This window comes from Rattus norvegicus, chromosome 10 (genome assembly GCF_036323735.1).
Source record: "Rattus norvegicus strain BN/NHsdMcwi chromosome 10, GRCr8, whole genome shotgun sequence".
Lineage (NCBI taxonomy): Eukaryota > Metazoa > Chordata > Mammalia > Rodentia > Muridae > Rattus > Rattus norvegicus.
This window is the reverse complement of record NC_086028.1, coordinates 79387104-79401466: the sequence shown is the minus strand read 5'-3', so window position 1 is coordinate 79401466 and position 14363 is coordinate 79387104. Positions and strand designations below refer to the sequence as shown.

Genomic DNA, 14363 nt, shown 5'->3' with positions numbered 1-14363 from the left:
GCACATAAGGGCCATAAGGGCTTGTCCTTGCAGATGAGAGACATCAATCAGATCGGCTGGAACTGGAGTTACGGTTGTGAGCCACCTGAAGTGTGTGGGTGGGACTTGAACTCTGGTCTCTGGAAGAGCAGCAAGTGTTCTTAACTGCAAAGCTGGCTCTCCAACACTTCATTTTGTGTATTTTGGGACAGACCAGGCCGACTTTGAACTGTGTAGCAGTGGTTGTCCTTTCCAGATCCTTCTGCCTCCACCACCCAAAGGACAGCATTACAGAGGTGTCATCTCTCACACCTGGCTTTACTTAGTTTGAGATAGTCTCAGGTACTAAATTGACCAGGTTGGCCTTGAATTTCCTCTGAAGCCTGGGCAGGCCGTCAACTTCTACAAAATTTAGACTCTCGCCAGTGGAGTCTCAGGTTGAAGTGTGTAGCCTGACATCTGGTAGTGCTCTGTGGGCAAGAATCCGGTCTCCGGGTGGCAAAGAGCCTCTAGAGGCTGGAAAGGTAGGCGAGGGGACAGATAGAAGGGAGCGGCCCTAGTGTCAGAAGGCATGGGTTATCTTAGGAATTTGAAAGTCATTCTGAGACAGGAACAGACGGCCTTCTGAGTAGTGTGGCTGAAGACAGACTTGGCGCCTAGGGAAGTTGTCATTTTGGATGAGGAAGACATAAGAGCTCAAGCTGAGAGGAAGGAACAGAGGGCTGCATTTCAGAGATAGGAAAGATTCGGGGTACCCCAGAGCAGAGAGTCCAGCTGAGCGCGGAAGTCCCAGGGAAAGGTGAATGCAGATGACTTCTAGAATAAAGAATTCAGGACTAGGTCTCTCACGTTGAAGCATGGAGCAGCAAAGAGCTGGCCGACTTGGGTGGGGGAGAAATCACTTCCTGCCTCACAGCCCTCCGTACAAAGCCCTGCAAGGCGAGGGCGTGCACCGCGGGCTTTTGGGCGGGGACAGAGACGACTGGCAAGATCAGGCAGGCTGAGCGTCCCGGGTTGGGCAGCGGGGTCCTCCGGGGTGTGGCGTCTCGCGTCCCGCCCCGCGCCCCTCCTCTCCGCGCGCCGGCTGGTGGTCGTTCTAGTCTCTGCTCTCTTCGCTCTCCGCTGGCACCAGCCGACCCACCAGCTTTCGGTAAGGCTTGGATGCACTCCCCGCCCCAACATCACCCCACCTCAGGCTCCCGCGGTCTCCTTTCTGGGCCTCCCGGGTGGGGCAGAAATATCTGGAAAGCCACGTGTCCTCCGCAGCGGCGGCAGTGGCAGGAACCCACGTGGCTTCCTGGGCCGGCTAGGGTCGTCCGGGCCTCATCGACTACACTTCTTGCTTCTGCAGGACCATGGCCAACCTCGAGCGTACCTTCATTGCCATCAAGCCAGATGGCGTGCAGCGCGGCCTGGTGGGCGAGATCATCAAGCGATTCGAGCAGAAGGGGTTCCGCCTGGTGGCCATGAAGTTCCTTCGGGTAATAACGCCCTTCGCCCCCTACCCCTTCGCCTCTGCTGTTGGGTTGCCGGAGTTTCGTTCTCCCGCCAGTAGTTTGTCCACGTCGTCTTTTGGAGTCCGAGTCAGGCCTCCTGGCTGATTTCACTCCCACGAGAATCCTTTTGACCTCCGCCCCTCACCAGACGTTGGTGGCCCTCTGGCCCTTTCCCCGGCCTGGGAGGACTGACGCCCTTGGGAAGGTTAAGTGGAGGTAACGTGACTGGTGTCCGGTGCCCAGGCCTGGCTTTCCTCCCGCTGTGCCTCTTGGTCCTGCCCAGGCCCTGTCGGTCTTGAAAAGGGCCCCAGTCTCCTTGTGTGTCTTGTGGGCCAACAAGGATTGGAGAGAGCCTGGAACCCACCCTGTACAATTGCAGTTCTTTTGTGCTTTAGCCTAAACTTCAGATCAGCGAGGCAGCATCTCTCCTTGGCATAGGATAGTAACTATTTTCCGAGTTATGTGGCCACCAGCTGTAGTTCACGGGGTCTAGAGTTGGATTCCCAGCCCCTCATAAAGAGCAGGGTGTGGTGACACATGCTCTAATCTCAGCCTGAGGAAGGTGGAGATAAGAGAATCTGGGTCATCCTTGGCTACATCAGGAGTTTAAGGCCAAGCCTGGACTCCATGAGACCTAGTCTTAAAAAAAAAAACAAAAAGGTTACTTTTAAAGTTTAAATACCTACTGAAATAAAACAAAGGCCATCAGTTTTGTTTTTGGGGCTGGAGAGAAGGCTCTGTGGTGAAATGCACTTTGCTCTTCTAGAGGGTGGCCATGTTCAATTCCCAATATTCATAGGACTGCTCAGAATGGAAACTCCAACCTTAGGGGATCTGTCGCCCTCTTTGGCCTCAGAACACGAGAGATGCACAGGATCCCCAGATACGCATGCCAGGCAAACAGGCAGACACAATTACTGTAAAATCAAACAAGGCCAAGAAAAAGCAGGGTGTAGTGGCATACACCTTCGATCCCAGCGGAGGCAGAGGCAGGTGGATCTCTGAGTTTGAGGCCAGCCTGGTCTACAGAGTGAGTTCCAGGACAGCCAGGGCTGTACAGACTGTCACAAAAACAAAACAGAAAAAGATGTTCTGTTTCTGGGGCTGGAGAGGGGACTCCGCCGTTGAGCACTGACTGCTGAAGTCAGGCGTTTGGTTCCTAGCACTGTACAGTGGCTCACCGACATCTCTAATTTCAGTTCTAGGGGACCTGATGTCTTCTGGCCTCTGGGCCAGGCACAGATGCAGGCAAAAATCACTCATACACATCTTAAAAGTTCGTTGTCTTGAAACGTTTAAATGATTCAGTTGACCAGGGGGGCCTGAGGTCACTGGCACATTCAGCCAACATTTCGTTTTCCAACTCTTGCCTCAAACCACTTCTATACTGTTAAATCCTTAACATCACTGTGTAAGAGAGTCGTTATTTTGGATTTTCTAGACTGGGTTTCTCTGTAGCCCTGGCTGTCTTGGAATTTGTTCTATAGACCAGGCTAGCCTTGAAATCAGATCCATCTGCTTCTGCCTCCCAAGTGCTGGGCCAAAGGCATGTGCCACCATCCTTAATTTTTAAGACAAGGTCTCTGTCCCAGGCTGGCCTTGAACTTCGGGCTCCCCCTGCCTGTGTCTCCCAAGTGCTGGGAATGTAGGCATGAGCTGTCATGCTCAGCTCATTTCGTAAACGCTGTGTTTATGTGTGAGCGTTGGTCCGACCATCTCGAGATAGTCTCTTGCTCACTGCAGCATACACACTCCAGGGCAGCTGGCCAGTGAGTTTCCAGGGTCTTGTCTGTCTTACGGTTCACCTTTGGTTGGGAAGGTCTGGAGATTCAGGGCTGCACGCTTGTACTCGGTCCTCACAGGCTTCCTGCACGGAGTCCTCCTCCTTTTCAAAACTGGTGCTGGAGACCGAGCCCAAGGCCTTTTGCACGTTAGGCAAGCAATTGACCACTGAGCTATGGTCCCGGCTCATATTGTCTTTATGACCCCTATAGTTTGTTTTTCTGCCACATCAGTGTCAGTTTCATGGTATGGATTCTTGTGAATTTACCGAAATACCAGACCTGGAATTGAGAACCTGCTTTGTTGGCAAGCCCACCCCCGGGGTGGGCTACAGCCTTATCTAAGTCTGTTTGCTAATGGGATCCTGTCTGCCAGGCTTCTGAGGAACACCTGAAGCAGCACTATATTGACCTGAAAGACCGTCCTTTCTTCCCGGGGCTGGTGAAGTACATGAACTCAGGGCCTGTGGTGGCCATGGTGAGTGCTTGTGAAGGACTGAGGTGGGGGTGGGGTGGGATTACTCTTTCTCTTTTGGGACTGGCTTTTGTCTTGTGGCCCAGACTGGCTTGGGACTCCTCTGTTTACCTCTTTAGTATTGGGGTTGTACATCGACTGGAGTTAGCTGTGTTTGGAAGGTGAAAGAAAAGGAAATCAGATTTTAGAACTTTGGGCTGGGAGTTAAGGTTCTTGGCACCCACCCAAGCTGACTCCCACCACTCCTGCTTCAGGAACCTGGCACCTCTGGCCTCTGTAGGCACCAGTACTGCCATGTGCATGTGCGTACACACACAGAGTTAAGAAAAGAGCTTAAGGCTAATCTTGGTAGGGCTAGTCTGCTTTCGTGGGAGCACTGACTGTTTCCCACGAGTACTTTCTGACCATATTTGTTTCCTAGATTTTATGAGATGCCAGAGTTCTCTGGCCTTGCACTACCAGTGCAGTGCCTTCTGGGTGGCTTTGATGTCCCCATGGGAATGATGGCAGACTGCAAGGAGGCACTGAAATTGTCTTAGAGCACTTCCTGTTCCCAGACTGGTCCTTTAGTTTCTCGCTTATATTAACCCTTGCTATCTCTTGCCTTCCCAGGTAGGTCCTTAGGTCCTTGGCACTGATCCTAGATCTGTCCCCAGACTTTGTCCTCTCTTCCTTGTTTTTGTCAAGTAGTCTTCCTGTGTCCTCCTTACGAATTTAAAACATAGGCTCTTGCTCTCAGCAGGGGTCATCTGACCACAATGCCATACACTGCTGTTACCATGGATGAGTAGGAGTGTGTGTTCCTAATGGTTCTGTCTCAGTAATTGTCTTTTGTCCGTTAAAGGTCTGGGAGGGGCTCAATGTGGTGAAAACAGGCCGAGTGATGCTGGGGGAGACCAATCCAGCTGATTCGAAGCCAGGCACCATTCGTGGGGATTTCTGCATTCAAGTTGGCAGGTAAGGTGTCTGTGTGTGTGTGTGTGTGTGTGTGTGTGTGTGTGTGTGTGTGTGTGTGTGTGTGTGTGGATTTCTGCATTCAAGTTGGCAGGTAAGGTGTCTGTGTGTGTGTGTGTGTGTGTGTGTGTGTGTGTGTGTGTGTGTGTGGGCAATGATCCTTTAACTCTAAGTGGAGTATATGATGCTTTGGACATATCCCAAGGTTTGTAAAACCTGAACTTAATATAAGAATGATTGCTTAAAAACCGCAATTGAGACACTGCCGAGCTGCATGTGAGGGTTCCTGTGTGGGAAACAGGGTTTCAACCTCATCCGATTTGTTACTGTGTGTATGGATAGGACACCTAACCCTCTGATTCCCTTAGCTGTAGTTTCTACTCAAACTTTGTAGAATCAAACGGAATAAAGGCATTGTTCCTAATAAGCACGGATGGTATGCTTTGATTTGTAAATCACTTCTAAGAAAATGAAAGCCAGGCCTGGTGGCCTAAAACTTGATCTCCCAGGCAGAGGGAGGTATATAGTGAGTTCTGGAACAGCCAGAGCTACATAGTAAGACTGACCTGACTGGAAAAACTAAACAATAAAACTTCCTAAAAACTCTTAAGTGTGGGTGTTGTACACCTGAATCCCATTACATTTCCAGGCACCTCTGAATTGGCAGCAGGACTGGCTCCAAACTGGCATTGCCCACTTCTGGTTTTTGCTTTTTTTTGGACCTTTTTGAGCAGTAGCAATCTTGGGTTATAAATACTAAGCTCTTTTTATTTGAGCACCTTTATAACTTTGTCCTTTTTTGGAATTCTTTTTTTTTTCAGAGCTGGGGACTGAACCCAGGGCCTTGCGCTTCCTAGGCAAGTGCTCTACCACTGAGCTAAATCCCCAAACCCCCTTTTTTGGAATTCTTTTTTTTTTTTTTAAAGATCTGTGTTTGTTTCTTTTTAAGATTTATTTATTTATTTTATGTACAGCATTCTGCCTGCATATGTGACTGCAGGCCAGAAGAGGGCACCAGATCTCATTACAGATGGTTGGGAGCCACCATGTGGTTGCTGGGAATTGAACTCATGACCTCTGGAAGAGCAGTCAGTGCTCTTAACCACTGAGCCATCTCTCCAGCCCCTTTTTTGGAATTCTTAAAAGTTTTTTTTTTCCCTAGTGTTTTTCTTGCATATATGATGTGTGCCCAGTCTGCAGAGGTCAGAAGAGGTTATGAGGTGTTCTGCCACTGAAGTTACACACACGGTTGTGAGCTACCAGGTGGACCCAAACCTGGGTCCTCTGCAAGAGCAACAAGTGCTCCTAACTGCTGAGCAGGCTCTAGACCCATCCTAATGGACTTTAGTTCAATGTTTTATTATTTGCCTTACTGAAGATTGAGCGTAAGGCCTTATGTAGTCCAGGCAAGCATTCTAGGATTGAGTTCTGCGTCAGTCCTACAGTCGGTTTTGGGACACTTGGGGGAATGTAACTATTGTCAGTTGCAAAGGTCTGCAGTGTCTGCCCCATGCTGTCATCAAGTGAACACTCTGGCTTTCTTTCTTAGGAACATCATTCACGGCAGTGATTCAGTGGAGAGTGCCGAGAAAGAGATCGGTCTATGGTTTAAGCCCGAAGAACTGATTGACTATAAGTCTTGTGCCCATGACTGGGTGTATGAGTAGACGCGGAGAAACCAGAGTCCTTTTCAGCACTACTGATGGGGTTCCTGGACACAGCTCTTCATCCCACTGACTGGATGGACCATCTTTTCTAAAACAATAAAGACTTTGGAACTGGGTGTGCAGTGTTAGTGGTTTTGTTTCGAGGCTATAATGGCATTAAATGAAGTAGTTCTATTTATTGTCAAGAGTCGATCTGGATCTCCTCAGAAATGACCTATGGAGGGGAGGTAGCAGGGGAGAGTTCAGAGTGTGGTACTGTTTGCTTAGAGAAATAAACCTCTCTACTAGCATAGCTAATAGAGAAATGTATATTTCTGCAAGATGTGTGTGTGTGAAAACTTAGTGAAGTAGGCCAGATTATGTCTTCGTTGATTCGGAGAAAGTCTAAAGACAGATGTAAAAGGACACTGTTGAAATGAAGGATTAAAGGAGCAGCTGATGTACTCCTGGCCTGAAACTTGTACTCTTGTATCCCTGCAGCCTTGTTCCCTCCCTCAGGTTGCCTGTAGTTGTTCTGCTTGCATGCACGAGTGGGCCTAGTATTTGGTAGTCAGAAGTGGTGCCTGATTACCCAGAAGTGCATTAATGATGTCAGCTGCCATGAGTGCTGGGTACCAAACCTGGGTCTTTTGCAAAAGTAGCAAGCATGCTCAGTCACCGACTGAGGTAGAATATGCGCTAACAACATACTGGTGTGCTGGTCTCAAGCTGGAGACTGGTGGTTGAGAGCAGCCCACTTTGGGTGCTGGGAGCCAAACTTTTGGGTCTTCTGGAAGAACAGTATGTGCTCTTAATGGATAGTCCACCATTCTAGCCTTCTGGGGTGAGATTGTTTTTCTAGGCTCATCACCAGTGTGGGCTACTTAGTAGATTATCCCCGTCCCCCTGTCCCCAACCTTTTGAGACAGGGTTTCTCTGAGTTTAGTTAGTCCTGGCTGTCCTGGAACTTGCTTTGTAGGCTAGGCTATCCTTAAACTCAGAAGAATCCACCTTCCTCTGCCTCCCAAGCATCCCTGGAAAAGAAGCTTGTTTAGCCTCATCACTCACCAGCATGGATTATTTGGTATGCTTTCTTGGAAGGCTAAAAGCAGTCTGTAGTTCCACTTTTAGGGCTAATCTTCTTAGACTGACATAGCTGTGTCAGGTTTGTGTGGACTATTTAGAAATTGACAGAACCTAGGCTTGGTGGCTCACATCTGCAGTCTTGAACTCAGGAGGTTGTGCCAGGAGGGTTTTATGAGACCTACCTGAGACCTTAAAAGCTGATGAAAACTGTCATCCCAGCTAAGAAAATATTTAATGTATATAGGTGCTTTGTCTAAAGTCCAATTGCTTACTAGAGGGTTATCATCCTGGATCCTTTTACATTGTGAGCTGCACGTGGTGCTGGGATCTGAACCCTGGCCCTTAGCTGAACCATCTCTCCTGACCCCAATATTCTACACTGAAACACTGACAATGATGTAACCAACACAGGATCTTGTCATTTGCCTGTCTGTGCACAGTTCCTAAACACTACCAACTCCTTTGATGAAAAAAGTCTTTGTATGCTGAAAGGATGGGGAGGGGAGCCCCTGGACATCCTAAAAGGGGGAAGAGGAACACGAACTAAAGGATGAATTGTCACCAGTGGCCAAAGATGTGACCAATCATATCTAGGTAATATTCTGAGAAAGCCCAAAGGACAGGCTTTGGTGGCCATCCATTTTTCTGCCTATGCTTTACCTCTATCTTCAATCCATTGACCCTTTATAAGGCACACACACACACCCCATCTTGAAGGTGTAGGAGCCATAGGGCAGCTTTCAGAACGGGTTCTCTCCTTTCACCATGTGGGTGGGTCCCGGGGACCAAAGTCAATTGTTAGGTTAGGTGGCAAGTGCCTTTACCTGCTAAGCCATCTCCCTGTGACCCCTCACCCTGACCCCGACCCGCTTTTCTATTTTAAGAGGCAGAGTCTTACTATGCCCATTCTAGAGTCCTTAGGTTTTGTTTGAGGTCTAATGCTACTTTCCAGGTATCTAATTTTGAAGACACCTAGCTGATGTCTACTGAGTTCTGCTTGGTGTGGGGAGAAACTCCACACATCTGGTATTAAGTGTTCAAGTTGCCTCCTGTACCTGAAGCCCTGGGTTGGATGCCCAGCACTTGACACAGTCACCCACTGAGCATGAACCCCAAAGCACAATGTTCTAGACAAAGTGACTTTCTCCACAAATGGCACATACCTTGCTTCTGCTTTGTGTTGTGGTCCTATTCCTGGCTAGCCATAAACACTAGGCTCAAATGCTGCTTCTTCTCATTCACCTGTACCCTCTTGTTCCCGGCCAGTCAGTGCCAAGTCCCTCACATGTGCTCACTCTTGCTTTACTTTCTATTGTCTTTGAGCAGAGTAACTGTCAGCATGGGGAGTTTAGTTGTGCCCCCTTGCAAAAGAATTTCTCCAGATCTAGTGTTGATTATTTATACTCCACCCCCCAGGGGTGAGAAGGGTCCCCTGAGTACCCAGTCCTTTCTACCACCTGTGGCATAACTGCCTTCATTGCATGTGGCCTCTGAGAGAGGCCAGAGTACATAGGATAAGCTTGACTAGTTCAATCCTGATCCCACAGTGAAAGAAAAGTTGTACTTTGAACTACACACAGACACACAAACTCATACAATGACAACCTGAGTTCTACTCCAGGACCTGCCCGTGGAATAAGAAAACGGACATCTGCCAGTCACCTCCACATGTACGCCATGGCATATCCACCCATGCTACCCAGTAAACAAAATAAATGTTGAAAATTGATAAAATAAAGCTTAACTTTAACATTTTATTTTGTGTAAAAAAAGGGCAAATTTAGTGAATTATTTTCATCTTGTACACAAAGTTATAATTTTAATGCTTTTCACATCCATGCTGAAAATTTGCATTTTGGTAAAAATGAAAGGAACATAAATTTCTCTGAATTTTTCACGACATTATATACATTCCATGAGAAAGCTTCAAACACTTCCTCAATGATCACAAGTTACCAGAAAATAAAAGATTAAATTTGTCCAGATATTGTTCTATATATCAAACGAACACAGAAACAATGTAAAAACCTTATGTACTTTACTTTGGCCTCTGTCCTTGAAAGGTTTGCCCAGGGACAGATGCTTTTTTTGTTTGTTTTTGTATAAATGACTGTGGCTTTATTTAAAATATGAAAATCAAAGGAAGATACCCAGTTTAATCACAGTATTTTTAAAATCCCTCCCCAATATTAAAGGATCATTACCAAATATATAGCACCATAATACAAATATTGACGGGCGAGGGTATTCACATCACACAAAATTAATTAATAATAAAAACAAACAAACACTGAAAACCCGTGTTAGTATCCGCAGAATAAGAAGCTGATAACGGCTTAGCTTTCCTCATACACAGCAAGGAAAAAGGTTAAAAAGGTTAGACTACTCAGAGTTCCCAGGCTTCTAACAGGAAAACACAAACAAACCCAAGGTCAGCAGCACATGTTCAACTGTGAAAGAGAACGGGCTACTGAGTTGTAGGACGACAGGAAGTATGGCTACGATGGACGCCTCCTCTGGTTAACGCTCTGTGTTAGCAGCAGGAGTGAGGGTCTTAACGAAGAAGAGGGCTTCGGATTCTGTTTGGACTCTAGCAAGTCCTTACCGATCTATTAGTGAACATAGACACTTTATGAATGTAGGCGGGGAATTCTAAACATGCCAAGCCTGGTTTTGGTGTAGAATTGGAAGCTTGTAAAACCTGGCTACAAATGAGCATTTCACAGAACTAATTACCAGGACTGGCTGGCTTCAATCACATCCTTCCTGGCGTCGAGTGAGTTAGTTCCCTGGAGAGCTCCTACAGCAAGGCATGAGAGCACCCCATACATACTACAGGCTTCTTGCACTGGTGCCTCGGAAGCACAGTCCTGGGCGTAATCCGCTGAGCCTGAGAATAAAGACTGCTATGACCTTTGCTTTGGACCTCGTCTAGGCTTTAAGCTTCTGGGAAGATCCTTCAAAGTCAAAGATTGGGGAAGTGTGAGGATGTCACATTTACAGTAGGTCCCTCTCAGCACTGTTGTTTAAGATAAATATCCAGTAATTTTACAGCTGAATTCACATATATTTGACACAAGAATCAACTTGCATTGATGTGATGATCTGCATTTAGCCCCCAGAGTCAGTATTAAAAAATGGTGACATGCGATTCCATACATTTTTACACTAAAAAGTAACACATTTTACTTCCAGTAGCTACTACAAAACCTTATGTTATTAACCCCTCTTGCATAGAATGAGGTAAACCTGTGCATATTACCAATGCTATTATTCCCAAAAGTAGAGCAATATTTTAGAAAATAAATTGCTGGTTTTTAATGTTCTATGCATTTAAAAGTCAAACAAAAATCTTACCTAAAATGTCTCCTGGGGTTTCCATTACCATTTTTTTCTTTTCTTTTTTTTTTTTTTTTAAAGCATTCCATAGGCTAACGGGCGAAAGAGGTTAATCATTTTGATTAATTTCTCATTAGCCCTGCCTATTTTCCAGAGGAAATGGGCAGTATTACCACTCTGAAGAGGCCAGGCTCAGACCCAGAAGCACTTCTAGAACAGATGCAATGAATTCCTGAGAGTTTAGTTTATGAACCTCACTGGTAAATGCTAGAGCTCTCTGATTCAGTCACAATTCTGTAGGTTAGGAAGCGCAGAGAGCAAACCTGTCACAAATTTACCCTTTTGTCCTACTTCTTAAAGGAAGCCGCATGAACTTTAGAACAGGGAATGTTTAAAATGGTCCAAATCAGTTATTGTTAGAAAAAATTCTGACTATAATTAAAGACAATTCGTTGTGTGTGTGTGCGTGCGTGCGTGTGTGCGTGTATATGGAATTTTAAGACAAATTTTCTTTCAGATCAGTTTCTAACAAATTCAGGACAGTTAAGAGTGGAGCTGGAATGGCTGCCGACATTCCCGTCTGAGTCTTTCGTGAGTTCAGAACGGTGTCTGCTTTAGGGGTGGCTGCTCTCACAAATGGAGGACGTGGCAGAGGTCTGGTAAGAACATCCCTTCAGTGGGATGTTTTCTAGCAAGGAAAACAGAATAAACTTAGGAAAATATTAATTTCCCCCAACCCTTTATGTAGACTGAGATCCTGTGTATTTTGTCAACCATTCCAGTTTAACACTTTAGTGTTAGAAAATTTTAATCATTTTTATGTGAAGGAGAGCATAAAAAAGTATCCAGAGTTCTCCTAGTTTCATATACAACTCCAAATAAATTTTTACCAGAATGAAAAAATTTCTGTACAAACAGTTAAACGGGCTGCAATAAAATGTCAGCGAGCACAATTAATGACCCCTTCCGTGATCTACATGGTGATGAGCCCTCTGTGAGGGGTTCAGTTGCATATTTTCGCAGCAAAGGAAGCTGGAGATGTGACTGGCCTAACTCTAAAATCCAAAAATCTCCCAACAGGTACCAAGAAGGTTCATTTGTAATGACAGTTCATTTGCATTTACAACTATATCCTTCTTAATCATTTCCTTCAATCCTGCTACCTAAACTTTTATCTTACCAAAAAAGTTATAATTTCAGTTCTTGTTAACAATGCACATAAATCCAAACTTGGAAAATATTACAAAATTCTTTCAAAAGCTTCAAATACAACACAAAAATTGTCCGTCTTTATAAATTGAAAAATTGTCCCCCCACCAAAATAGTTTCCCCCCCACCTGAAAAATCTGGAACTGAACTTTTCTGTATTTAGCAAAATGTCCCAGTAGAATGGCCTGCTCTGCGGCGGGCCGACTACAGATCAGTCCTGTAAACAGCCCCTTCCACCCACAGCTGCTGAGTCGCCTATGGCTCCTGTTTGATGTAGACGGTGGCAGAGCCATTGCTCTCTTGGTCAGATGCTCCGTGAAGGAAGCTATACTCCTCTCCATCTAGCAGCTCCTCCTTCAGCTGTGACGCGGTCACTGTGAGACAGACAGAAATGCACGGGCGTTACCACGTCTTCTGGAGTGCACCGGCTGTTCATCTTCACGCTCTATCAACTTTACAGCTAAGACACCGTCATCTCTTCAACACCTATGAAGATGAAACCATGGAAGGCTAGGTGGACCGCAAGGGTAGAGTGCTGGCCTAGCACATGAGGTGATGGACCCCAGCACTGTAAGACACACGACAATGGTAACAGAGTCCTGAAAAAGATTAACTTTTTTGGTGCGTATGGTTCTAGGGTCTTGCATATGTTAGGCACATACTCTACCACTGGCTACACCCCTCAATCCTAATTTCAATTTTTAAAGTATACTGTTCATTGAGGCATGCTTAGAAAAGGAACAAAGCTGCATATTGCACAGTGGATGATCTCCAATGAAATGTTCAAGAAACAGTGTTCACTAACGTAATTAGAATTTTTCTTGGGATTAAATATTCACTTTTGTGTCAATGTCTATAGAAATGAACTTATTTCTTGTATATTTTGAGGTATAATACTCAACATGACAGAGTCTGCCTATTTAGCCAAATATGGTCTTGAATTTGTGATTTTCCTACTCCTATATCCAGAGGGCTGGGATCATAGCGTGTGTATACAGCTCCTCCACAGTGTATATGTATCTGCATAAAGTGTAGTTTAGTACTTTCTGTGGTTTGAGGCATCCAAGGTAGGGCTTTGAAACATACATTTGGATGAATGTTTTGGGATATATATTTGCATGAAGGAGGACTGCATGTGAAATATAAAACTAACTGTACTCCGAAATTCTGAAATAATTACTTATTTCCCTCTTTTTCTCTGCCCCTTACCCCTTGTACTAAAATTGGGGCCTAGGCCTGGGCATACTAGGCAAGTGTTCTCCCCCATGAGCTTTCAGCTCTCACTCCCAGTACCACGTTTAAAGTCTAAGTCAGGGTTCTTTGCTAGGCTCCCCAAACTGGCAAATTTTTGATCTTCCCATTTAGCCTCACAAGTGTTAGGATTATAGCGTGTGAAGCCATCATGGCCATCATCATCATCATCATCATTATTTTAATGGTGTTGGGGACTGAATTTAGTTTTGAATATATAGCACTCCACTGCTGGGTTACACTTCCAGCCTCTGAACACTGATTTTTAGTTATGAAGGTTTCTTTAAAAATTAATGACTCCTCTCCCAGTCCAAGCCTGTTAGCTCACTCATGCCTATAGTCCCAGCATTCTAGAGGCTGAAGTAAGAGGATCTTGAGTTTGAGGCCAGCATAGACTGTATTCTACATAACAAGATTAACAAATATGCAGCAAACCCAGCCATAGGATATCTTTTTTAAATTTTTAACAACTTTTTGTATTTTTGAGACAGGGTATCACTGGAACTTGTTCTTTAGATAGACTACGCTGACCTTGACCTCACTAAGATCTGACTCCTGAATATTCAGCTAGCACTTCTGATACCTTACTTACAAATTTTAATGAATAATCTTTTGAGAGATGGCAATTCATCTTACTTTGGTTCCTCTTGAGAATAACTCAATAGCCCAGAGACAGAAAAGTGAATACACTATATATAGTAGCAGCAGAAGAAACAACATACTGTTGAAAGGCAGAGCACATGCAACTGTATAATTCTTCCTTTGCTTAACAAACAGTGCAAATATGCATATAGCTATCATTTAGATCTAACCAACACGCAGTGAGTATTAGGGACATTTTAGCAAGGATAAACATGGAAACAAAACCCACATTTCATTAAAGGTGCAGTACCCACAATAAAAGGTTGAACATTATCTTGTTCTGTGATGATTAGATGGCTGAATGGAGGTACCATGCTTCGAGATAAAAGATGTTTCACTCAAACGCATGTGTTTTATGTAAGAAAGATAACCCAAGGTTCTAAAGCACATCCTAAAGCTGTATCCATGTGTACTCAAAACAAGTATCTTGAGAAGAGTCATGTTAAAGTATGGAAATGATATACTTACAAATCACTCCAGATAAAGGTGAAGCATTCACTCAGGT

The 14363-nt window shown here is 45.2% G+C and overlaps 2 protein-coding genes across 33 annotated transcripts in view; one reads left to right on the top strand and one right to left on the bottom strand.

Moving 5' to 3' along the window:
- The first annotated feature begins 1048 nt into the window (after positions 1-1048).
- On the top strand, positions 1049-6468 carry Nme2 (NME/NM23 nucleoside diphosphate kinase 2). The gene is made up of 5 exons (NM_031833.3): positions 1049-1129; positions 1331-1460; positions 3633-3734; positions 4576-4688; positions 6235-6468. Exons 2-5 carry the CDS (start codon positions 1335-1337, stop codon positions 6350-6352), a joined length of 459 nt encoding a protein of 152 aa, NP_114021.2. The 5' UTR covers positions 1049-1129; positions 1331-1334; the 3' UTR covers positions 6353-6468.
- Positions 6469-9151: 2683 nt separating this feature from the next.
- Positions 9152-14363, bottom strand: part of Mbtd1 (mbt domain containing 1) — a 56275-nt gene continuing 51063 nt past the window's right edge. For 31 of the 32 annotated variants that reach the window (XM_039087681.2, XM_063269849.1, XM_063269851.1 and 28 more), the window contains one exon: positions 9152-12339. In XM_039087681.2, coding sequence (XP_038943609.1) covers positions 12221-12339 — 119 coding nt within the window. In that variant the 3' untranslated portion in view covers positions 9152-12220. Of the gene's footprint in view, positions 12452-14363 lie in introns of all 32 variants that reach the window. The other variant, XM_039087708.2, reaches the window with a different exon arrangement.

Bases quoted from the DNA above. Each gene is read 5' to 3' on its own strand.
- Nme2 (NM_031833.3), top strand. From the start codon at position 1,335: ATGGCCAACCTCGAGCGTACCTTCATTGCCATCAAGCCAGATGGCGTG. The intron at 1,461-3,632 runs GTAATAACGCCC...CCTGTCTGCCAG, and splicing joins TGGCCATGAAGTTCCTTCGG to GCTTCTGAGGAACACCTGAA. The intron at 4,689-6,234 runs GTAAGGTGTCTG...TTTCTTTCTTAG, and splicing joins TTCTGCATTCAAGTTGGCAG to GAACATCATTCACGGCAGTG.